The following is a 24,888-nucleotide window of genomic DNA, read 5'->3' as shown; positions in this document are numbered from 1 at the left end:
AGCCCCACGTCGGGCTCTGTCCTGACAGTGTGGGGACTGCTTGGGATTCTCTTTCTTTCTCTCTCTCTCTCTCTCCCCTTCTCCCTCTCCCTGCCTCTCCCTGATTTGCACTCTCTCTGTCTCTCTCAAAATAAATAAATAGGGGTGCCTGGGTGGCTTAGTCAGTTAAGCATCTGACTTCAGCTCAGGTCATGATTTTGTGGTTTGTGGGTTTGAGCGCTGTGTCCGGCTCTGTGCTGACGGCTCAGAGCCTGAGGCCTGCTTCAGATTCTGTGTTTCACCCTCCCTCTGCCCCTCCCCTACTCTCTCTCTCAAAAATAAACATTAAAAAAAATTTTTTTTAATAAACTAAAAAAAAAGGAGTAATTCTGGGTGATGATGGAGTACATACATTGAAGATAATATCTTATATTGTGCTTAGTTTGGTTTCTAAAAATATACCAAGAACATTCCAAATATACTTTCAATGGTCAAAAGAGAAAGGTTAGCTTCCCAAAACCCCCAATGAGGGAACCCAGGTAGTGCTATACTTGCTAGGAGAGAGTAGGTAAATATATATGAATACTCCCAAAGAGGGAGTAGGAGATGTGGAGCAGCTGCGGCAACTTTTCATGACGGAGGCCTGGGTTTCTGGTCCCTTTGTAACATAAGGAAGGGCGTCTTGAGACTTATCCTTTAGGCCACCAACTTATCATTTAGAATACTGATATATGAGGGGGGCCTGGATGGCTCAGTCGGTTGAGAATCTGACTTCGGCTCAGGTCATGATCTCGCAGTTTGTGGGTTTAAGCCCTGCATCAGGCTCTGTGCTGACAGCTTGCTCAGAGTCTGCAGCCTGCTTCAGATTCTGGGTCTCCTTCTCTCTCTCTGCCCTTCCCCCACTCATGCTCTGTCTCTTTCTGTCTCTCAAAAATAAATGTTAAAAAAATTAAAAAAAAAACAACAACTGATACATGAATGTTTGTTAAGACAAATTTATCCGTGACATATCATGAGGAGAGAGATCCTTCTAAGCCGTAACATTAAAAAATTATTCCCAGGGGCGCCTGGGTGGCGCAGTCGGTTAAGCGTCCGACTTCAGCCAGGTCACGATCTCCCGGCCCGTGAGTTCGAGCCCCGCGTCAGGCTCTGGGCTGATGGCTCAGAGCCTGGAGCCTGTTTCCGATTCTGTGTCTCCCTCTCTCTCTGCCCCTCCCCCGTTCATGCTCTGTCTCTCTCTGTCCCAAAAATAAATAAACGTTGAAAAAAAAAAAAAAATTAAAAAAAAAAAAAATTATTCCCAGAGCTAAAAGAGAAATGAAATCCTCTTTAGATATAACAGCTAAGTTATCTTAGGCTTTTCTGTAAGGAAAAAACAAAGAAAAAAGAATGAATGAGAAAGAAAGGAACAACTAAATGACCTCTATGTCACACTGAATACCAACCTTATATGGTGAAGGTTCAATTCTTTCCCCAAATAACACCTGACCAAGATTTTCAGATGGGCGTTTTCCTTCTGATGCTTGGCAAAAATCAAACCTGGGGGGGGGGGGGAAGGTATTTAAGCTTTTACACATAAAAGGAAACAATGACATATCAAGCCCCTATTCAATCTAGAGGGCAGAAATTAAGTACTGATCATTCCAGTAGCTCTAGTAGTTGAATAAGAAATATATTCACACTCCAAGTTCCATGTACATCTCCCCAAAGCAAAAAAGCAAAACGTCAGAAAATTATGCCCGAGAAAACTTTGATGTGTAAATATCTTTTATGAAGATGTAAATTACAGAATTTAAAAAGTTAACACAATATACTTATTTTTGTTCATTCCAATGATAAAACTGGTATCTTTCTTCTTCAAGCAAATTTTCCATTAACTTATCTCCCTTTTGTTCTAACTTTCTAATCCAAAGCTTTAATTAATAATAACATTTCAGGAAGATATGTCAAAGTTCCCTGGGTTTATGCCTCATCCCTATACAATGGCTAACACATTCCAACATGAGAAGCATGGCAAGACAGACCCTAGAGAGCAGAGAATTGTGAAGAAGCCATAATCAGTCAGCTATAAGGTTCTCTGTAATTCCCTTGTATTATTAACCAGGTTTCAAAATAATTTGCTTTAAACATTACAGTCAAATTTCAGCTTTGCTAATTTGCTGAAAATTAAAGGACAGTTCTTGTGTTCATTCTGGAATGATATGGGAGCACTCAGGACCCATGCAGTGATGGCTACAGATTAGATTCCCAAAACAAAGATGAATCTTCGGTGATAAAAAACAGGCTGGTTGGGGGCGCCTGGCTACCTCAGTTGGTGGAGCATGCAACTCTGGATCTTGGCGTTGTGAGTTTGAGCCCCACGTTGGGCGTAGAGATTACTTAAAAATCTTAAAAAAAAAACAAACCCACAAAACTGGGGCCAGGAAGTCCTCAAATGAAGACTTTCCATGTAGTGGACGTAAGAGATCCACTGAATTTTCCCCGATACATCCCACAAAGATTTCAGGAAATATGTTTGTTTATTTAACAAAACAAAAGAAACAAAAACTGAAAAGAGCATTAGGTCTTGTCTCCAATAGTTACATAAATAACAGTCCATCCATTTATTAACGTTGTACTTCCTTCTAATACGTAGTTAGGCATCTGGATTCTAATAGGATAGTCTCACTTTTTGGTGTGTGCTTTTTTTCTATAGTAAGCACATATTTTCTTTTAAATCTCTTAAATACAACAAAAATTTAGAAGCCAGATAAAATTTAGGAACTGTTTTATACTCAATAGGGTATATAGTGATCAAATGAATAAAGGTTATATATACATAAAAAATTTTTTATAATATCAAAAAAGTTAAAATAATAAAATGTTCAAAAACAGAGATATAGTGGAACAAATTATACACAACTCTACAGAACCTCTACAATAAAACAACAAACAGGGGTGCCTGGCTGGCTCAGTTGGTAGGGCATGCAATTCTTGATCTCAGGGTCATGAGTTCAGGCCCCACACTGGGTGAGAGCTTACTTTAAAAAACAAAACAAGGGGTGCCTGGGTGGCTCAGTCAGTTGGGCGTCCGACTTCAGCTCAGGTCACGATCTCACCGTCCGTGAGTTCGAGCCCCGCAACGGGCTCTGGGCTGATGGCTCAGAGCCTGGAGCCTGCTTCCGATTCTGTGTCTCCCTCTCTCTCTGACCCTCCCCCATTCATGCTCTGTCTCTCTCTGTCTCAAAAATAAATAAACGTTAAAAAAAAAAAACAAAAAAAGCATAAACAACTACGAAAAAGACTGGGGTAGCTATGGCTGTGTATTAACGTGAAAAGATTAGATGAGAAAAACAAGGTGCAAAACTACTTTTGTTTAAAACAAAAATGTATAGATGTGGTTAGGTACATTAGAATATGCAGAGAAAAAAATGTAGGAGGAGCAGAAAACAAAGCAATTATTTCTGGGGATTGATTATGAAGGACATAAGAATTTTGTTTAGGGGCACCTGGGTGGCTCAGTTGGTTGAGCGTCTGACATCAGCTCAGGTCATGATATCACCATTGGTAAGTTTGAGCCCCACATCAGGCTCTGTGCTGACAGCTCAGAGCCTGGAGCCTGCTTCAGATTCTGTCTCTTTCTCTCTCTGTCCCTCTCCTGCTCGCCGTGTGTGTGTCTCTCTCAAAAATAAACATTTAAAAACAAAAAAAAAGAATTTTGTTTAAAATTATGTGGAGTTTGGGGGCACCTGAGTGGCTCAGTCAGTTAAGCTTCGGGCTCTTGATTTCTGCTCAGGTCAGGACCTCACGGTTGGTGATTGAGCCTCTGTTGGGCTCTGGGCTGACGGTGCGGAGCCTGTTGGGATTCTCTCTCCCCCTCTCTCTGCTCCTCCCCTGCTCGCTCACACGGCATACACACGCACTCTTTCTCTGAAAATAAATACATAAACTTAAAAATGTTTTGAGTATTTTTATAATGAAAAAAATTTATTTTTTTAAGTTTATTTATTTATTGGGGGATGGGTGGCAGAGAGGGAGAGGAAGAGCAAGAATCCCAAGTAGGCTCTGTACTATCAGCACTAAGCCCAACTCAGGGCTCAATTTCACCACCATAAGATCATGACCTGAGCTGAAATCAAGAGTTGGACACTCATGGGGCACGTAGGTGGCTCTGTAGGTTGAGCATCAGACTTCAGCTCATGTTACTGAGTTCGAGCCCTGCGTCGGACTCTGTGTTGACAGTATGGAGCCTGGAACCGGCTTCTGATTCTGTGTCTCCCACTCTCTCTCTGCTTCTCCCTGACTCATGCTCTGGATTGCTCTCTCTCTTAAAAATAAACATTAGGGGCACCTGGGTGGCGCAGTCGGTTAAGCGTCCGACTTCAGCCAGGTCACGATCTCGCGGTCCGTGAGTTCGAGCCCCGTGTCAGGCTCTGGGCTGATGGCTCAGAGCCTGGAGCCTGCTTCCGATTCTGTGTCTCCCTCTCTCTCTGACCCTCCCCCGTTCATGCTCTGTCTCTCTCTGTCCCAAAAATAAATAAACGTTGAAAAAAAAAATAAAAATAAAAATAAAAAATAATAAAATAAATAAATAAATAAAAAATAAACATTAAAAAAAAAAAAAAGTTGGACACTTAAGTGACTAAGCTACCCAGGTGCCCCTATAATTAAAAAATTTAAAGAAAACACAATGGTTTTTTGTCCACTGAGATAAAAAAGGAAATCCACTGTTTTAGTTGGTGCTTCTATTGAAAAGATCACATTTCACATTCTAACCCTACCTTAGAATAAAGAATACCCTTAAAAAAATGTTTTTAGGCCCTGTACATTTTTATTTATTTATTTTTTTCAACGTTTATTTATTTTTGGGACAGAGAGAAACAGAGCACGAACAGGGGAGGGGCAGAGAGAGAGGGAGACACAGAATCGGAAACAGGCTCCAGGCTCTGAGCCACCAGCCCAGAGCCTGACGCGGGGCTCGAACTCACGGACCGCGAGATCATGACCTGGCTGAAGTCGGACGCTTAACCGACTGCGCCACCCAGGTGCCCCAGGCCCTGTACATTTTTAAAGCACATATAAATTTATCCGTAACTATGGAGAAAATAAAATTCTAAAAGTACAAAATTCTGATAAGTAGTATACAATTTTATTTTTTTATTTTAGAGAATCTTAAGCAGGATCCATGCTCAGAATGGAGCCCAATGCTGGGCTCGATCCCATGACCCTGGGATCATGACCTGGGCCAAAATCAAGAGTTGGACACTCAACGGACACTCAAATGACTGACACTCAACAGAGCTAACCAGGCATCCCGAGTTACATGCAATTTTATATAAAAATCAAGCTAAAAAAACTTACGCTGTGTATTCATAAGGAAGAACAGATTCCACTGAATCAAGCCTGTTCACGAATAGTTCTATTTCAGCCTGAAAATGAGGAAACACAGAATTAGAATATAAACTGGAGATCAAAACTTAAGTCATGTTTAGAACTGAAAAATAATTTGACGTGTTTGAAATTAAAACTTTATGATATTTAAACATTTCTCTCATAAATCCATTCACTAAGTGGGCTTATATACAGTTAAATTACAACAAAATATTTTCATAGTTGAAAATGTCTCCAATAATTTCTAAATGTTTTTTAAGTTATAAAATTTCTTAAAAATTAAGATATTTAAATCATTCATCATGTCAATATAGATGCCATCCTTAAAAGTCTGTTTTTCAAAATCAATATTTCATTCTGCAGCACAAAAATAATTTCTATTTTTAAACAACTTTTTCTTAAACATTCTCATAGCAGTCAAGAAATGCTTCCAAGTCAGAAGAAATTTCTAGATCAACTATACTAGAAATACAATCACTGCTCTTAAGCAGACAGGAGATAGACAATGGAAAGATGATCTAACTTTGGAGGACTGCTCTGATTCAATTGGAGAGTGCTGAACTACAAAGGTAATAACAGTGAAGAAATTCACAAAGACCAAATCAAGTTCCACAATGGGGAAAGAGGAGAAAAGTTATATCACCTTCCTAGGAAATACAGGCTAATTTAAAGCCATACTTCCTTTTATTTATTTTTTATAGTTCAGCTTTTTTTTTTTCAATTTATTTTTAAAATTTTATTTAAATCCAAGTCAGTTAACATATAGTGTAATAATGGTTTCAGGAGTAGAATTTAGTGATTCATCACTACATACAACACCCAGTGCTCATCCCAACAAGTGCCCTCCTCAAAGCCTGTCACCCATTTAGCCCATAGCCCCACCCAACACGCCTCCAGCAACCCTCAGTTTATCCTCTGTATTTAAGAGTTTCTTCTGGGGGTGCCTGGGTGGCTCAGTCAGTTAAGCGTTCGACTCCTGGTTTCAGCTCAGACTCAGGTCATGATCTCATGGTTGGTGAATTCGAGCTCCACAACAGGCTCTGCACTCACAGTGCAGAGCCTGCTTGGGATTCTATTTCCCTCTCTCTCTGTCCCTGCTGTGCTCGCTCTCTCTCTCAAAATAAATAAAATAAACTTTACAAAATTATTAAAAAAAAAAAAAGAGTCTCTTCTGGTTTGCCTCCCTCTTTGTTTTTATCTTATTTTTCCTTCCCTTCCCCTATGTTCACCTGTTGTTTCTTAAATTCCACATGAGTGAAATCGTATGATACTTATCTTTCTCTGACTGACTTATTTTGCTTAGCGTAATACATTCTAGTTCCATCCATGTTGTTCCAAATGGCAAGATTTCATTCTTTTTGATTGCCAAGTAATATTCCAGTGTGTGTGTGTGTGTGTGTGTGTGTGTGTGTGTGTATACCAAGCCTCTTTTTTTTTTTTTTAATGTTTACTTTTGTGAGAGAGAGAGAGAGAGAAACAGGATCTGAAGTGGACTCTGCACTGACAGCAGAGCCCGAAGTGGGGCTCAAACTCCCAAACCATGAAATCGTGACCTGAGCCAAAGTCAGATACTTAACCAACTGAGCCACCCAGGCACCCCACCTCTTCTTTATCCATTCATCAGTTGATGGACATTTGGGTTCTTTCCATACTTTGGCTATTGTCGATAGCACTGTTATAAACATTGGGGTGCATGTGCCCCTTCAAAGCAGCATTTTTGTATCCTTTGGATAAATACCTAATAGTGCAAATTCCTGGGTCATAGGGTAGCTCTATTTTTAATTTTTTGATGAATCACCACACTGTTTTCCAGAGTGGCTACACCAGTTTGCATTCCCATCAGCAGTGCAAAAGTGTCCCCCTTTCTCCACATCCTCGCCAACATCTGTTGTTTCCTGAGTTGTTAGTTTTAACCATTCTGACAGGTATAAGGTGGTATCTCATTGTGGTTTTGATTTGTATTTCTCTGAGGATGAGTGATATTGGGCATCTTTCCATGTGTCTGTTAGCCGTCTAGATGTCTTCTTTGAAAGTGTCTATTCATGCCTTTTGCCCAAGCCATACTTCCTACTGAAGCTCCCCAAATGTCTCCAAGATATATTTGAAGTTCTGCAGAACCCAAAATACATATCCACTCTCAATAGGGGCTCACTGCAATTCATGACAGAATTCTTTAGTTGAAGTTGAAGAAGCCAGTAAGTAATTTATGCCCTGAAGTGCTTTACGTGCTAACCAAAAACATTTACATAGAAGCTGTTTACCTTGGATAAGTATATTAATAGAGTTAGACTGCTATGGCTGTCTCTGGACTCTAATCATGGGGCTACCTGGAATGGCATAAAGCTACATTTGTCACTTTGATCTTGTTCACTGGTACTGCTAAGCAGACCTCTATACTTGTTAATATCCCAAAGGTGAGACAAGATGTTTGATGTAGTTTGTACAAATAATACACTGCCACTGCAAAAGCAAAGGATACAGACTCTAGGGCCAGTTTGCCTGGGTTCAAATCCCAGCACTTACTATTTGGTCAAGTTATTTAACATCTCAGTTTCCTTATCTGCAAAATGGGGATACAATATTTACCTCATAGAGGTATGAGGATTAAATGAGTTAACATTTATAAAGTACTTAAAAACAGTGCCTAAAACATGAAGTGCTATATATTTGTTAAGTGAATAAAAGCAAATGAATTTAATGATATTCAGAATAGGAAATGCCTAAACTACACCACTCTTTTGCCAAAATAAATGCTCACCCGATATTCCTAATATACAATGGAAGATAAAACATTAGTCTTTGTATATAGTAGTGAAAACAGTATCATAGTCAATCCCTAAAATTATAAGGAAATGAAATTACTCAATGGCAACACTGTCTCAAACATAAACAAAAAATTTAACTGTGTGTCCTTGCATAAAACATTCTTTATCATTGGTTTAAATTTTAGCTAAGAAGATAATGGGACATGACATTTAAGCATTACAGAATGCTTGAATAATTTAACACAAATATACCTAAACCTAGCTGTTGTGAAGGCAAAATTCCCAGTTGATGGCTTACTCTGCCCAAATAATTTTCACTAATTATAAGAGATCAACACTGCTATGAAGATACTTGAGAATCTAAGCATTTTATTTAATGTATCTTAATGAAGACTGAAAGATCCCTAAAAAGCTAATCCAGTTCACATTTCTAGATTTCTTTTTAGGAAGAAACGCAGCTATTATATTCTATAGAACTTTCTAGGTTTTCAGTTTCAAAATCTGTAGAGCCACATTTTCACCACAGAAGTTGAATCCCTTGTGCCACAATTAAACCTATTCCTTACTTTCAACTTCATTCAGTACAAAGTGATCGAGAGCAGGGACTTTGAAGCTACGCTGCCTGAGTTTAAATCCTGAAAATGACGTTGACTAGCTATGTGATCCTGGGTAAGTTTCTTCACTTCACTCAGTTTTCTCATTTATAGAATGGAAGTAATAATAACTCCTGCTTCAAGCTGTTTTAAGAAGATTCCAGAGCAGTACTTGGTACAAAATACTAAGTAGTCACTATTATGCAGCAATGCTCAACAGGACTTTAAGGAAGGATGGAAATATTCTTTTTTTTTTAACTTTACTATTTTCTTTTTAAGTTTATTTTATTTGAGAAAGAGCAGGGAAGGGGCAGAGAGAGAGAGGGGAGAGAGAAAATCCTAAGCAGGCTCCACACTGTCAGCATGGAGCACTACTCAGGGCTCAATCTCACTACCATGAGATTGTGACCTGAGCCAAAATCAAGAGTTGAATGCTTAACCTACTGAGCCACCCAGGCGCCCCAATGATGGAAATACTCTTATCTGCACTGTCAAATACACACATGGCCATTTGTCACTTAAAATGTGGTTAGCAGGGTTAAAGGACTGAATTGTTTAATTATGTTTGAAAAGTCACAGGAGGCTAATAATGGCTTCTGTACCAGAAAGCACAGTAACATAAAGAAATGCTGCTTAGTAACATTTATATGCCCTTCTCATATACTTATTTTTTACTCTAATCACTACAATCTTTTCTTTGCCTAAAAATTAACTCTAAAGTTGTTAGTCTATCCTAGAGATCAGCAAACTTTTTTTTTTTTTTAATGTTTATTCATTCTTTGAAATAGAGACAGAGTGTGAGTAGGGGAGGGTTAGAGAGAGGGAAACAGAATCCGAAGCAAGCTCCAGGCGCTGAGCTGCCAGCACAGAGCCTGATGCAGGGGGGCTCGAACTCCTGACCACGAGACCATGACCTGAGCTGAAATCAGATGCTTAACCAGCTGAGCCACCCAGATGCCCCCGAGATCAGCAAACTTCTTAAAGGGCCAGAGAGTAATCACTTTAGGCTTTGAAGTTTACAGTCTCTGCCAATGTACAGCATGAAAGCAGCCACAGATGTTACACAGGTGAAATGAGTGCGGCTGTAGCCCAATGAAATTTTATTTATGGGCACTGAAATTCGATTGTCATGTAATTTTCATTCATCACTAAATATTATTCTTTCAAATTTTTCCAATCACTTAAAAATATAAATGCAATTCTTAGCTCAAGGGCCCTATAAAAGCACTCTGCACACTGGACTGGACAACCTTTGAGCTCTGCTTTCTAGCTATTTTTCGATATTCCATAAATTAACATCTTAGAGAACCCAAAATAGGGCATAGGGTCCAAAGAGCTGTTGCCATGTGAAAAATTTCAGGACACTGTCCAAGGGCATATAAATTTAGGGTAAAATTTTCTTCCATTTCTACTCAATGGATGAGACAAGAATTTTTGCTTAGCCTATGATGTTCACTCTGAAGTTTCATGACACATCTTTTGGCTACAGAATTATACAGTGAGAGAAAACCCTATTTTCATTTTCTGACTTTCTCCTATCTCCTTTGAGTATTAATCTTTCAAAACAGAAAGGTCTTAATCTTTTCAATTATCTCCTTGATCATGCCAGCTGCTTTTCTCAGGACCTCATCCTACTCTCATATCTTTCTTAAAAGGTATGTCATTAAGAATTACAGGCAGAGGGGCACCTGGGTGGCTCAGTCAGTTAAGCATCCGACTTTGGCTCAGGTCATGATCTCCCAGTGTGTGGGTTTGAACCCCGTGTCGGGCTCTGTGCTGATGGCTCAGACCCTGGAGCCTGCTTCGGATTCTGTGTCTCCCCCTCTCTCTGCCCCTCCCCTGCTCACACTCGGTCTCTCTCTCTCCCTCAGAAATAAACGTTTAAAAAGAAAAAAGAGGGCGCCTGGGTGGCGCAGTCGGTTAAGCGTCCGACTTCAGCCAGGTCACGATCTCGCGGTCCGTGAGTTCGAGCCCCACGTCAGGCTCTGGGCTGATGGCTCGGAGCCTGGAGCCTGTTTCCGATTCTGTGTCTCCCTCTCTCTCTGCCCCTCCCCCGTTCATGTTCTGTCTCTCTCTGTCCCAAAAATAAATAAACGTTGAAAAAAAAAAATTAAAAAAAAAAAAAATAAAAAGAAAAAAGAATTACAGGCAGAATTCAAGGTTTAGACATCAAAGTGTCATATATACATAGAATGACATTGTTTTTCATTAGCCTTTTGGCCATAAGCATAAATGCTTCAATGACATTCTTCATCTCTTTCCCATGTTCTATAAATGATAGCTTACAACTCATCATCTCAAAAATATATTATTTGATTTTCTTAAAGTATACCTTTTTAACTTGTCCATGACCAAATTAATTTACTTTTTGCTTTTTTTTAATTTTTAGTTTTATTATTTTCTTCAAAAATTTTTTATGTTTATTTATTTTTGAAAGAGAGACAGAGTGTGAACAGGGGAGGGACAGAGAGAGAGGGAGACACAGAACAGAATCTGAAGCAGACTCCAGGTTCTGAGCCGTCAGCACAGAGAGCCTAACGCGGGACCCAAACCCACCAACCGTGAGATCATGACCTGAGCCGAAGTTGGACGCTCAACCGACTGAGCCACCCAGGCGCCCATCTCTTTTTTTAAATGTTTATTTATTTTTGAGAGAGAGACAGAATGCCAGCGTAGGAGGGGCAGAGAGAGATGGACAGAGGGTCCGAAGTGGGTTCCGCACTGACAGCAGAAAGCCAGATGCGGGGCTTGCAGTGACAGCAGAGAGCCCGATGCAAGGCTTGAACTCACAAGTGGTGAGATGGGCCTAAGCCAACACCGGATGCTTAACTGACTGAGCCACCCAGGCGCTCCACTCTTTGCTCTCTTAGATTTAAGAGCACTCCAGGAAATACAGTCCCATTGACTTTACAGTGTATTACACATGGCAACTTAATACTGCTGGCACATTAAAACATCTCACGTGCATTCTCTTCACTAAATTTAAGATCCAAATAGGCCTCAGGCACTTGTCCTGGAAGTCTGTCTCTATCTCCCATGGATTTCACCATTCCCCACGAATTTACTGCCTACCCTACTCTGCCCAAGCTAACCCACACCAGTTTAAATTCCAATTTAATCTTTTTAAAAGACAATCTTGTCAAAATTTTAGAAATTACATTCACTGGCTCCCTCTAAATCTACTGTTAAGTGTATTTTGAATAACTCCACAAATCAGGAAAATTTTATTGAAGATATCATGTTAGTCTTCTGTTAAATAATTTAGTATCACTTGACTAATTACTCCCACATACTCATTTTGGTCTATAGCGCAAAGACCCACACACACTTCCCCTTCTACTTTATTTGCACATTATTAGTTTTTACTCATCCATGGCATTTTATCTAATATCAAATTCCCATTAAATTAATTTTATCTGTCAACTTTTCCTGACCTGGTAAATTCAAATTCTACTCCTAATAACAAAAGAGTTACAAAACATATGTTTTAGCCTTGCCTTGTGATTTAAAAGGCTGCCCACAAAATTTTCCAAAATAGCCAACTCCAAAGAACAATCCTTCTCACAAATTTTTCACCTAAAAACAGAGTTGATTTTTACACCCAACACATAAGCAGGGAACACAACTTCAGATTGGAGGCTGCATAGCACCAGATTCCTGAATTCATTTCAAATCCTAAGTCTACTACTTTTAATAAATATGTGCTTTTCATCAAGTAGTAATTTTGAATTTGAGAAATGAAATAACAAAACAGGTAACAATACAGAAGCTGGTCTACAGTTGGCACACAATTGTAAGATAATGACTAAATAAACATAGCTACTACTATTATTTCAGAGAAAATGGACATTACTGAATCTGAATATTTGTTAGTATAAGGATAACATGGAGAGTTTCTCCTCCTTCCCATTAAAGGACACTAAGACAGTAGCCTTCTGATCTACTGTTTCTGCCCATTAATTGACCTCTTCTCAGCTATTAGCCCAGGGAAGGGGAAGGTAAGAGTTACCACACACAATTCTCCTAATAACCTTATGAACTAGGGATTGCTTGCTCTACTTTAAGACAAGGACATAAGTTCAAAAACTGGATTGCTGACTCAAAAAAGTACGTGAACTCAAGTGCTGCTACCATCACTTTTCACCTCTGCTGCTCTCAGTCCTGTACGTCTTTTCCTTCTTGTCTCTTCTGACACTTTTTCACACTTACTTTTATAGGAAAGTTAGTTTGTCACAGATATCACCATGAAATTATGGACCTTTTTCTATTATTCAGTAAACTAATCAAAACACACCTTGTATATTCAGTTCATCTTGGCTATTTCTGTGGCACTTTCATTCTTCCTTTAAATTGTAAGAATCTGAAAATTTGAGAATTATTGTCTCACAACATGCTAAGAAATGTAAATTACAATTAATGATATCTTTAACAAGGAATAGAGCTGAGCACCTGGGTAGCTCAGTTGGTTAAGCATCCCAACTTTGGCTCAGGTCATGATCTCAAGGTCCGTGAGTTCCATCCCTGCTTCAGGTGAGTTCAAGCCGTGCTTTGGGTGAGACCCGCTTCTCTCTCTTTCCCTCTCTCTCTCTCTGCCCCTCATGGAATTCTCTCTCCCTCTCTCTCTGCCCCTCACTCACTTGCACCCTCTCTTCAAAATTAAAAGAGCAATTTACAACGTATTTGTAAATATGCTACATTTAGAAATCTCTATCTTAAGTATCAATTCTTACATTGAAACGCAAAATTTCAAAAATATTTTAAGGGGGCACCTAGGTTGGTGTCCAACTCTCAATTTTGGCTCAGGTCATGATCTCACAGTTGTGAGATCAAGCCCCACTTCAGGCTCTGCACAGACAGCACGAAGCCTGCTTGGGATTCTCTCTTCCCCCTCTCTCTGTCCCTCCCACACCCTCCCCCCGCCTCTTGCTCCAAGTAAATGAATATTTAAAAAATATCTTAAGAATGAAATCCTTGTAATATGGCATAGAGAAAATGTTAAATATTGTAAAGAAAAAGTGAGTTTATGTGGTTTCACAAAAGGCAAAAGTATGCTATAAACATCATGACGTTTATCCCTAAAAAATATAAATACACAGATAAAACAAATAGGAAAAATATAAACAACTGTTTGCTCCAGAGGTCTAGATGGATATACAGGTGATCTTTATACTATTCCATCAACTTTTTTAAATTTTGAAAAGTGTCACAATTAAAAGTTGGAAAAAGGTAAAAGTTGAAAGTAGACTTCAGTGACAGAAGCCAAATCAAAGCAGTAAGAAATAAAGATGAAAGATTAAAATTTAGTGTGGAAAGCTGTTCTAGAGAAAAAAAGATGACTTCAAAATAAGTATTAAATAGGAGGAAACAGAATTTGAAATGTACAAGAACAAAAAATCCTGAACAACCACGAGAAAGTCATTCATTCAACACATTTATTTAATGCCCATAATACTAGACATTGTGAGTGAAATAATATAAAAGACAGAACACTTGTCTTCAAAGAATTTCTAATCCAGATGGAGAGATAAGACATACATTCAAGAAAATAAAAGAAAAAAGTGACAATGTTATTTATAAATTCCTGGGTAGTTACTGAATCTCCAAGGGATTTAGTTTTTTTATCATTAAAACAGCAATGTGCTATAAAATGACAATATTTTATTAATTTTATGGTCACTTTCCACTCTAAACATCTTTCCCATCCAAAAGTTAATTAAGTGCATCTCCTGGAAATGTGCCTTAAATGGACACAGCCAACTCCAAAATATCACTGAAATGCTTTAAAGGTTACTTCACATTTCCACTTTCAAAATGTCCCAACAGAGTTATTATAAGCATGAAAAGCTGTGACAACATTAAACACTTTACATATAAATATGTACATATAAATGTACAAGGAAGTTACATATAAATCCTAAAGCAATCCCACCCTAAGAAATTTTTTATGGAAATAGTTCACTTAATTTAGAGTGCTATGGTCTCCCTTCTAAATCCTTTCCCACCCCAAATGTACAATTTTATTTCTGGTCCTAATCTGCCCATTCTACATGTGATCCCAGCTTTGGTCACAACTATACTTCATTTTATTGCTTTAAGCCATGTGTGCCATGCCACAGAACTGCATTTTTCTCACTTTCTTGTTCCCTTGTTTTGCTCTATTCCACCTTCCCAGCTGTCACATCTATCCTAACCCACACCTATGACTGGTTTTCAAGGTAGAAAGAAATATTCAGAGAAGAAATGTGACTTTGAATAAGACTCAAAGCAACTGACTAATCATAAAAGGGTTTGAGATATCAGGGCATAGCCACAGAAAAGGAAAATTATGGACATTTCAACTGCTTAATATTGGAGAGGTCCACAGTGGGAAAATTTCCAAAGGGAAATCTTAACTCAGATGTGATAAAACAATCCCAATGGAAATGGTGGAACTCATAAATGGATGCTCATGAACTTTGAGTTATCTAACTAGCAATGCCTTGAAGCTGATTTCCTAAGATACTAAGGTTCTTCTTCTATCTCTATCTCACTGAAAAACAAAATTTCAATTTTAGATTGTATCAAAGAAAGGAATAAATACAAAATCTGACTACTCAAAAATTACATAGGTTAAAATTGCATCAATTGTGGAAGCCAGGGAGCTCCAGAGTAAGGCAGAAGAGGTAGCGAGTACTCAGTGTGGAAGATACAGCAGTGCCCAAATGTCAAAATCACACTCTAGGGGGCGGATCTTCGCTTCACCACTTGCTAGGTATATACACTTGAGAGTGTTGCTACATCTTATCCAGCTTCAGTTTTCCCATTTACAAATCACAGGGTTGTTGAGAGGATTAAGACACAAAGTACACAAATTGTAGTTTTTATTGTTGTGATTAGCATAGGGCAATAAATAGGTTTGAAAGTTGAGAATAAGAGCAAAGAAAAAATATTTCAAAAGTTTCCTCCAAAGGCTTTCATCAATACTTAATTTTAATGGTCACAAAGAAACTTTGTAGAGCACATTTAAAGTAGCTACAATTAACTCTAACACTTTAAAAAAAAATTTTTTTTAAACATTTATTTATTTTTGAGACAGAGAGAGACAGACGGGGGAGGGTCAGAGAGAGAGGGAGACACAGAAACTGAAACAGGCTCCAGGCTCTGAGCTGTCAGCACAGAACCTGACACAGGGCTCGAAGTCACGGACCCGTGAGATCATGACCTGATCTGAAGTCAGCCGCTTAACCGACTGAGCCACCCAGGTGCCCCTCTAACACTTTCTAAAAGGACACTGATAAAAAAAAAAAATGTGAGGAAGGATAGGAAGTAAGAGCTTTAAGAATTGGGCTCTAAGACCCACAGAGTACAGACCAGTCTCCAGAACTTATGTGTGTCTCTGTGAGTATGTTGACGGTGTGGGGTATAAAGCCCACGTCTGTGGCTTTGTTTCACATGTTCAAATATATACCTTTGGAAGGGCTTCCCTTTGTGGAGAGCCAACAGCAGGGCGGTACTTTATCCATATTAACCTTGCTTGCTCTCCCATTCCTAGCTCCCAAATCCACTATAATGAATAACCACAGTTTTTTTTTTTTTTTTAAGCTTATTTATTTTGAGAGAGAGAGCAAGAGAGAGCGAGAGAACACAAGCAGGGGAGGAGGGGCAAAGAGAGAAGCGGGGTGACAGAATCCCAAGCAGGCTCTGCACTGTCAGTGCAGAGTCTGATAGGGAGCTCAAACTCATGAAGTGGGAGATCACAATCTGAGCCAAAATCAAGAGTCAGATGCTTCATCGACTGAGTGACCCAACCGCCCCAGAACAATCACGGTTTTAAAATAATTCTACTCAAAAATTTCATTTCTGAAAGCAAACTTTCTAACTAAGCTCCATGTACTTTTTCACAGAAAGGAAAAACAGTTGTTAGAACGTGAATTTATCATAGTCAAAGTCATCCCAATGCCAAATTTCATATATGAAACATTATCAGTAACTCACATACACTGATTAGTTTCTAGAAGCTAAGAGTCAATCTTATTCCAAAGAAAACTCTGATAACATGAAACTAAATACCAAGAAGTAAATACATATCAATTATATCAGTAAGTTCATGTGTAATCATCTATTTTTTAGACATTTCAAAATCTTCAAACTATATCTATGGTCAAATTAAAACAAGTAATTATACATTCTATCTGTTCAAAGCAATATTTAGAACTATTCTCTTAAATATTACTTATTCCATATTTATAGGCAACTACTCCCAAAATAACAGACAATTTAATAAACGTTTCAAAAAATAACTACCAAGAAAGGATGTTTAAAAGTATGATTCTGGGGACACCTGGGTGGCTCAGTCAGTTAGAAGTCTCACTTCAGTTCAAGTCATGATCTCATGGTGAGTTTGAGCCCCATATGTAGTTCTGTGCTTACAGCTCAGAGCCTGGAGCTTGTTTTGGACTCTGTGTCCCCCTCTCTCTGCCCCTCACGCATTCACAACCTGTCCCTCTCAAAAGTAAATAAACATTTTAAAAAGTCCTATTCTGAAAAAAAGAAAAAAAGTATGATTCTGGTAAAACTTCACTATGACAGATAGCATGATAATGTGCATAAAACCTTAAGGACTCTACCAAAAAACTATTAGAAGTAATAAATGAACTCAGTAAATTTGCAGGACACAAAATAAACATACAGAAACCTGTTGCGTTCCTATTCACTGATAACAAAGTAGCAGAAAGGGAAATTAAGAAAACAATGACATTTACAATTACACTCAAAAGAATAAAGTATCTAGAAATAAGGTAAAAGACCTGTACTCTGAAAACCATACAACACTGCTGAAAGAAACTAAAGATGACACAAACAAATGGAAAGATACATTATGCTCAAGGACAGGAAGAATATTGTTAACATGTCCATACTACCTCAGGGCACCTAGGTGGCCCAGTCGGTTGAGGGTCCGACTTCAGCTCAAGTCATGATCTCATGGTTTGTGAGTTCAAGCCCCACATGGGGCTCCATGCAGAGCCCACTTTGGATCTTCTGTCCTTCTTTCTCTGCCCCTCCCCCGCTTGCACCCTCTCAAAAATAAACATTAAAAAAAAAATGTCCATGCTACTTAAGACAATCTACAGATACAACGTAATTCCTATCAAAATACCAATAGTATTTTTCACAGAACCAGAACAATTCAACCTAAAATTTGTATGGAACCACCGAAGTCTCTGAATAGCCAAAGCAATCTGGAGAAAGTACAGAGCTGGAGGCATTACAATCCCAGATTTCAAGATATACTACAAAGCCACAGTAATCAAAACAGTATGATCCTGACACAAAAACAGACACACAGATCAATAAAACAGGAAAGAGTGCCCAGAAACAAGGCCATGCTTATATGGCTAATTCATTTATAACAAAGGAGGCAAGAATTTACAATGGGGAAAAGACAGTCTCTTCAATAAATGGTGCTTGGAAAACTGAACCACTCTTATGCCATACACAAAAAGAAACTCAAAACAGATTAAAGACCTAAACGTAAAACCTAAAACCATAAAACTCCCAGAAGAAAACACAGGCAGCAATCTCTTTGACATCAGTCTTAGCAACATATTTGTGGATATATTTCCTCAGGGAAGGGGGAAAAAAGCAAAAATAAACTATTGGGACTACTACATCAAAATATAAAGCTTTTGCTTTGGAAATGGAAAACCAACAAAATGGAAGGAAAGGAAACCAACAAAATGAAAAGACAACCTACTGAATGCTAGAAGATATATGCGATAAAAAGTTATTGTCTAAAATATATAAAGAACTTGGGGCGCTTGGGTGGCTCAGTCAGTTCAATGTTTGACTTTGGCTCCGGTCATGATCTCAAGGTTCGTGAGTTCGAGCCCCACATTGGGCTCTGTGCTGACAGTTAAAACCTGGAGCCTGCTTTGGATTCTGTGTGTCCCTCTCTCTCTACTCTCACTCTCCTTCAAAAATAAACAAACATTAAAAAAGCAGATGGCCAACAGACACATGAAAAGATGCTCAACATCACTCATAATCAGGGAAATGAAATCAAAACCACAATGAGATATCACCTCACACTTGTCAGAATGGCTAAAATCAAAAAGACAAGAAACAACAAATGATGGCAAGGATGTGGAGGAAAAGGAACACTTGTGCACTGTTGATGGAACAGTGGAAGTGTGGAAAACAGGATGGAGGTTCCTCAAAAAATTAAAAATAGAAACACCATACAATCCAGTAATTCCACTACTGGGCATTTACCTTAAAAACAAAAACAAAAACAACAACCAAAAACATTAATTTGAAAATATATATGCACCCGATGGTTACTGTAGCATTATTTACAATAGCCAAGATATGGAAGCAACCTAAGTCCCCATCTATACATGAATGGATAAAGAAAATATGGTGTACACACACACACACACACACACACACACACACACACACAGAATATTACTTAGCCATTAAAAAGAATGAGATCTTGCCATCTGCAATAACATGGACGAACTTAGAGGGTATTATAACTAAGTGAAATAAGGCAGACAAAGAAAGACAAATACTGATGATTTTACTCATATATGGAACCTGAAAAATAAAACAAAGGAATAAACAACAAAAAAGAAGCAGAAACAGATCCATAAATACAAAGAACAAACTGATGGTTGCCAGAGGGGAAGGGGATGTAGTGTTAGGCAAAATGGATAGAGTTGCAGGTGCAGGCTTCCAGTTATGGCATGAGATGGAATGAGTACGTCACAGGGATGAAAGGTACACCATAGGGAACACAGTCAGTGGTATTGTAATAGTGTTGTATGGTAAGAGTTGTAGACTTGTCTAATTACTATGTTGCACACCTGAAACTAATGTTAACATTGTGTGTCAACTATACTTCAATTTAAAGAACTTATGGTTCTTATTGTTTCATTTTTATCAAAAAGTTGTTAAACTAACTTGAACATTCTTTTTTTTTTTTATATATATACCATGGGGTGTATTTGGTGATTTTTCCTTACGGGACAGGAAAGAAAATCTTAATCTTTCATCTAAGAACACAATCCATAAACAGTAAAAAAGTGGCAGATGTTTTGGAGAGTTTAGTTATTCCATCTGATTTCATGTTGACAAGCCAACAATTAATTGGAAGTTAAATGCAGCGTGAACTGCTCACTAATCAGCTATTAGCCATCAGAGAGCCGCTCAGCACACTGAAGACTCAATCTAAAGCTAAATAGGATGCAGCAGCTAACAGAGATGATCCAAACTTTTGCAAAGTAGATTAGAACTGCACATTTTACTCTGTGAAGATCTATTAATTTCTGCTCAGGGCTTTATTCTATTTATAGTAGTCAATACAGTGTCCTTTGATTTTAATAAAGTAAAATGGATTCCAGAGGACAAGATTACCGCAGTTTAAGCCTTTATTAGTATGGTTTCAAAAGCTAACAACAAAAGACAAAAGAAAAAAGAGAGAGAAAACTTAATAGCAATGAAAGCAATACAGCATTAAAAATGTTTTCGGGGGGGGGGGGGCGCCTGGGTGGCTCAGTCGGTTGAGCGGCCGACTTCGGCTCAGGTTATGATATCACGGTTCGTGGGTTCGAGCCCCACGTCGGGCTCTGTGCTGACAGCTCAGAACCTGGAGCTGCTTCAGATTCTGTGTCTCCTCTCTCTCTCTGCCCCTCCCCCTCTTGCACTGTCTCTGTCTCTGTCTCTGTCTCTCTCAAAAATAAATAAATGTTAAAAAATTAAAAAAATTAGGGGCGCCTGGGTGGCGCAGTCGGTTAAGCGTCCGACTTCAGCCAGGTCACGATCTCGCGGTCCGTGAGTTCGAGCCCCGTGTCAGGCTCTGGGCTGATGGCTCAGAGCCTGGAGCCTGTTTCCGATTCTGTGTCTCCCTCTCTCTCTGCCCCTCCCCCCGTTCATGCTCTGTCTCTCTCTGTCCCAAAAATAAACGTTGAAAAAAAAAATTTTTTTAAATTAAAAAATAAAAATGTTTCCAGTACCAGGGCGCCTGGGTGGCTAAGTCAGTTGAGAATCCAACTCAAATTCAGCCCAGGTCATGATCTCAGGGTTTGTGGGATCAAGCCCCAAAGTCAGGCTTTGAGCTGACAACACGGAGCCTCCCTGGGATTCTCTCTCCCTCTGCCCCTACACTGCTTGTGCTCTCTCTCTCAAATAAATATTTAAAAAAATGTTTTCAATACCATCATATAGTTAATAAAATGATAAATAAAAATGATAAAATATTGTGGAGATCCAGGGAATCATTTAGCTAAAGGCATATAAATCAAACCTATCTTTTTTGAAAGAAATCTGGCAATATTAAATAGAGCTATAAAATTGCTTCTTGCCTTTGACCTAGTAATTTTATTTTTGGGAATATGCAAGTAATTCCTACTAAATATACTCTAGCAAAGTTATTTATAAGGAAAAAAATTGGGACCAATCTCAATGCCCTACAGGCAACAAATGGTTAAACAAACCACAGCACAGTAATAGAATAAAATACTATATGGTCAATAAAAACCAGTTAGAATGTGTACTATGTTAATATTCAAATGTACATACGTATAATCATAGTAAGTTAAAAAAAAAAGGAACCCACCAGAACACAGTCACAGTATTTACGATGGCTTATAAAGATCATAAATCAGAAGTTAGAGCATCATAAATACAATTTTATGTTCACTGGACTCCTATTTCTGTCAGTAAATTGAACATAAAATAATTTTGGGAGAAGAAAATGACCAAATCCTCAGGGTTCTTTTGAATGTCTCTCAATAATGTACATAGTGAGCTGAGTGGAGGGCACTGTAAATATGACTACACTACAAAAATTACATATGCTAAAGATATACTTGTTTCATCTCTATATTTATAAACATTTTATAATATCACAACTAATAAATATTATGTGTTTTCTCGAACAAATGCAAAATACTTTTCAAGGGAAATATATAATAATCAAATAAGATTATCCCTATTCTACAGATGGAAAAAAATGATAGGAACAGTATCAGTGTCCTACCCAATTCATCTAACTCCTGATTCCCTATTCTAACAGCATCTTCTGAAAATAATTTTTCCCATCCACAACATTTTACTTTTCATTATTTATTTTAAAAATAATTCCCAGGGCACCTGGGTGGCTCAGTGGGTTGAGCATCCAACTTCAGCTCAGGTCATGATCTCCCGGTTCATGAGTTCGAGCCCCACATCAGGCTCACTGCTGTCAGCCTGTCAGCACAGAGCCCACTTTGGATCTCTGTCCCCTCTCTCTGCTCCTTCCCCGCTTGCACTCTCCCCCCACACCCCCCAAAATTCCCTTCAGCTTTTCTCAACAGTATATACGTGACTGTCCTCCTTAAATATGGACTAGATGAGAAAAAAACTGTAAATACCCTGAAGTAATGAAAATTTGAATTATTTACTGTTTTTCTCCTTTGAGAGGCAACAAGAAGATATTCTGAAGTTTACTTCATATTCTCCATCTCAATTAGTCAAATTGTAGGAAAAAAAGTGCAAAAGGTACATCTTTCTGCTCTCCTAAGAATAGTTCCCTTTGACCAAGATGTGAGAGCAGCTGGCAACAAAGACGAAATCCAAACGCTTCAGAAAAAAAAAAAAATTTTGTTTTGTTTTATCCCTGTAGCTTTGAAAATTAAAAATCCCAAAGGACTCCCTGAAATTAATCAAAAGTTAACTTAAAAGTAGCTACTTTTAAGTACTAAGGTCCTAAAAGTAGGACCTAAGAAGGTCCTATTGAGAAAACAAAAATCTAAGTGGCAAACCAACTGTAAATTTCAGTCATATTCATTTTCTGAAGTCCATCTCAAATGTCACTTCCTCCCTAAAGACTCCAATCCACAGATGTTTCGTCATTTGTGTTTTAAAGCACTTTGGACATACATCTTTAGTAACATATCAAATTTCAATAATCTGTTCATAACCTTATGCCCTTTACTTTGAGGTCCCTAGAAGACAGGGATACATTTTTCGTCTCTAAGGCACTAGGAATACAATATAGGATTGCTGTTAAATTTAAATGTAAAGACCAAACACTAGGTTTTAAAGGTTGGTTACTAAAATATTTAATGGAAAAACCAGTGTGCTTTCAAGACTAGTTCTCTTTTCCACTCGTAAGCACTATATATATTCTTTCAGTCATTACTCCAAAGAGTTAAAGCCTCTTGCACTGCAGGGCATGAAAGTTACAGAATGCAAGTGGTAACTGTCAACTTGAATAAACATTAAAGATCCTTAGACATTTTTAGAGACACAAGATTTTAAAACTGAAACTGTAAAATGCTATGAAAAACTTAATAGCTTATTTAATGCCCTAAAATAAGCTTGAAATTCACAGCTACAGTAAAACTAGTAGTAATAAAATAAACACCACCTTTTAAAAATAAAATCAAACTTAGTAAATAAACCTATTTATAGACTGTAAAAGTTTGCTGAATGATTATTTGAATTGTTAAAATTATAAATGGTTTTAGAGATCCTCATGCCCCAATGGCGTTAGCAACTTAAAATAATTGTGTTATGTATATATACTGTCATGCTCTATACCGAATAATCTAAAAGCAAGTTACTTATGCCTCTTTCACTACCAGTTAAACTGAAAACCTGGAGTAAACGTCGTAAGAGATCAAAGTTTTCAAGATTTTGCCCTAGGAAGAAAACACCAGTTTCTCCTGTCCTCTGCTTCTGTGAAGTGTTTAAAACAATCTCAGAGAAACTAAATAGTGGGATCTTACAAATTGTTTTATGCTAAAAAATGTTTTTTAACTTAAGAGATAGAAATTATCGGTCTCAACCATTACCGCAACTCTTTATTAATGCAGTTGTTACAATTCACAAGCAAGGAATCATCTGCTAAGCATGAAGTTAAAATATCAAAGTCTCAGAAAGAAACAAGCTTTCAAAACCAACCAGGAGTTCCAGGAAAGTAGAATAAAACCGGAAGCAATGAAATAAAAAGTAACTGGAAAACCTGGACATAGGGCTGCGAGCGAACACTCATTCGTGGAACGCTTGCTGACCCGCAAGCACCCAACTCACAGGGAGCGCCATACATACATAGTCCCCGTTTCCAGGCAAACGGAATACAGCGGCTCGCGCTACCTGGTTCTCTAGAAGGGAGGCGAGCCTGAGGCCCACGGAGTCCCGCAGAATCTATCCCCCAAAAGGCCGTTCCAGAACCTCCGACCTAGGGCCGGGGCGACCCCAAGCGCTTCTCGGGACACTTGACCCCCTCCCAGCTACGCCCCCTTCCCTCGGAACCCAGCTCCCCGCGTAAGGGTGACCTCCCTTTCGGTCAGAGCACTCAAGGTCCGCCAGGCCTCACCCACCTTGCACTCGTCGCTCTTTTTTTCTTCGTCGCAGAAGTTGACGGGCGCCAGGCCGGGCAGGTAGAAGGCGGCGCCCGGACGCGGGCCTGGGGCCGCCCCCAGCAGCAGCGACAGCAGCAACAGCCCCGACCACCGAGGTGGAGACAACGCCGGCAGCCTCGCGCTCATGACGGCTGTTTCGGGGAAAGGGCAGCCGAGCTGAGGGGGTGAAGAGGGAAAGAGGGACGCGGAAGCTCGGAGACGACTACAAGACCGCGGGAGCTGAAGGAGGCCGGGCCCGCGATGGACAGTTCCGGTTGCGCTAGGAAACACCGCGGGTCCCGCAACAGAAACCGAACCGGAGCTCGATAGAGCATGCGCAACGCCGCCTGCACATGCTCAGTGAAAGGGGCCGCAAGCGCCCCGAGGAGTTTCCGGGAGGGATCGTGGAGGAAATCCAGTTTCCAGGTTTTCAGGGGGCCGAGTAGGTGGTTGCTTGCTTCCGCGTTCTCATCCCAAATTCCGATTTAGTACTCTCTTGGGGGTGTCCAGGAGCATCCCACTTGTCGGGCTGGTGCCCCGACTAGCTGCCTTAGCTCAATTTCCCGTATCTTCAGGTTTCCTCACCACACTGCCCGCGGCATTCCTGTTACAGACTTGGTGCTTCAGAAAGTACTTGCTAATGGAGGCGGGAAGAAGTTTGGGAGACACCTGGTTGGGAGCAGGCTAAGGAAACAAATGGGGAAAAACTAGCCAGAAAGTCTCAAATAGTTATTCAGGTGTTTGCACGGACAGGTTCCAAGTATTGGATGCCATGGGACATTCTTGTGTGGGACAGTGATTACACAGAATGAA

General features: G+C 39.2%; 1 protein-coding gene across 1 annotated transcript in view; it reads right to left on the bottom strand.

The window, feature by feature from the left end:
- The window catches only part of TM9SF2 (transmembrane 9 superfamily member 2), a 65,337-nt gene extending 40,724 nt beyond the window's left edge, over positions 1–24,613 (bottom strand). Inside the window, exons 1-3 of the mRNA XM_045445073.1 lie at positions 24,055–24,613; positions 5,320–5,387; positions 1,425–1,518 (exon numbers count right to left, since the gene is read on the bottom strand). Of these exons, the coding sequence (XP_045301029.1) occupies positions 1,425–1,518; positions 5,320–5,387; positions 24,055–24,222 (330 nt within the window). The 5' untranslated portion in view covers positions 24,223–24,613. The remainder of the gene's footprint in view (positions 1–1,424; positions 1,519–5,319; positions 5,388–24,054) is intronic.
- Between the last annotated feature and the right edge of the window lie 275 nt (positions 24,614–24,888).

The sequence above is a fragment of the Leopardus geoffroyi genome, chromosome A1 (genome assembly GCF_018350155.1).
Source record: "Leopardus geoffroyi isolate Oge1 chromosome A1, O.geoffroyi_Oge1_pat1.0, whole genome shotgun sequence".
Classification (NCBI taxonomy): Eukaryota; Metazoa; Chordata; class Mammalia; order Carnivora; family Felidae; genus Leopardus; species Leopardus geoffroyi.
This window is presented reverse-complemented; position numbering and strand designations above follow the sequence as displayed.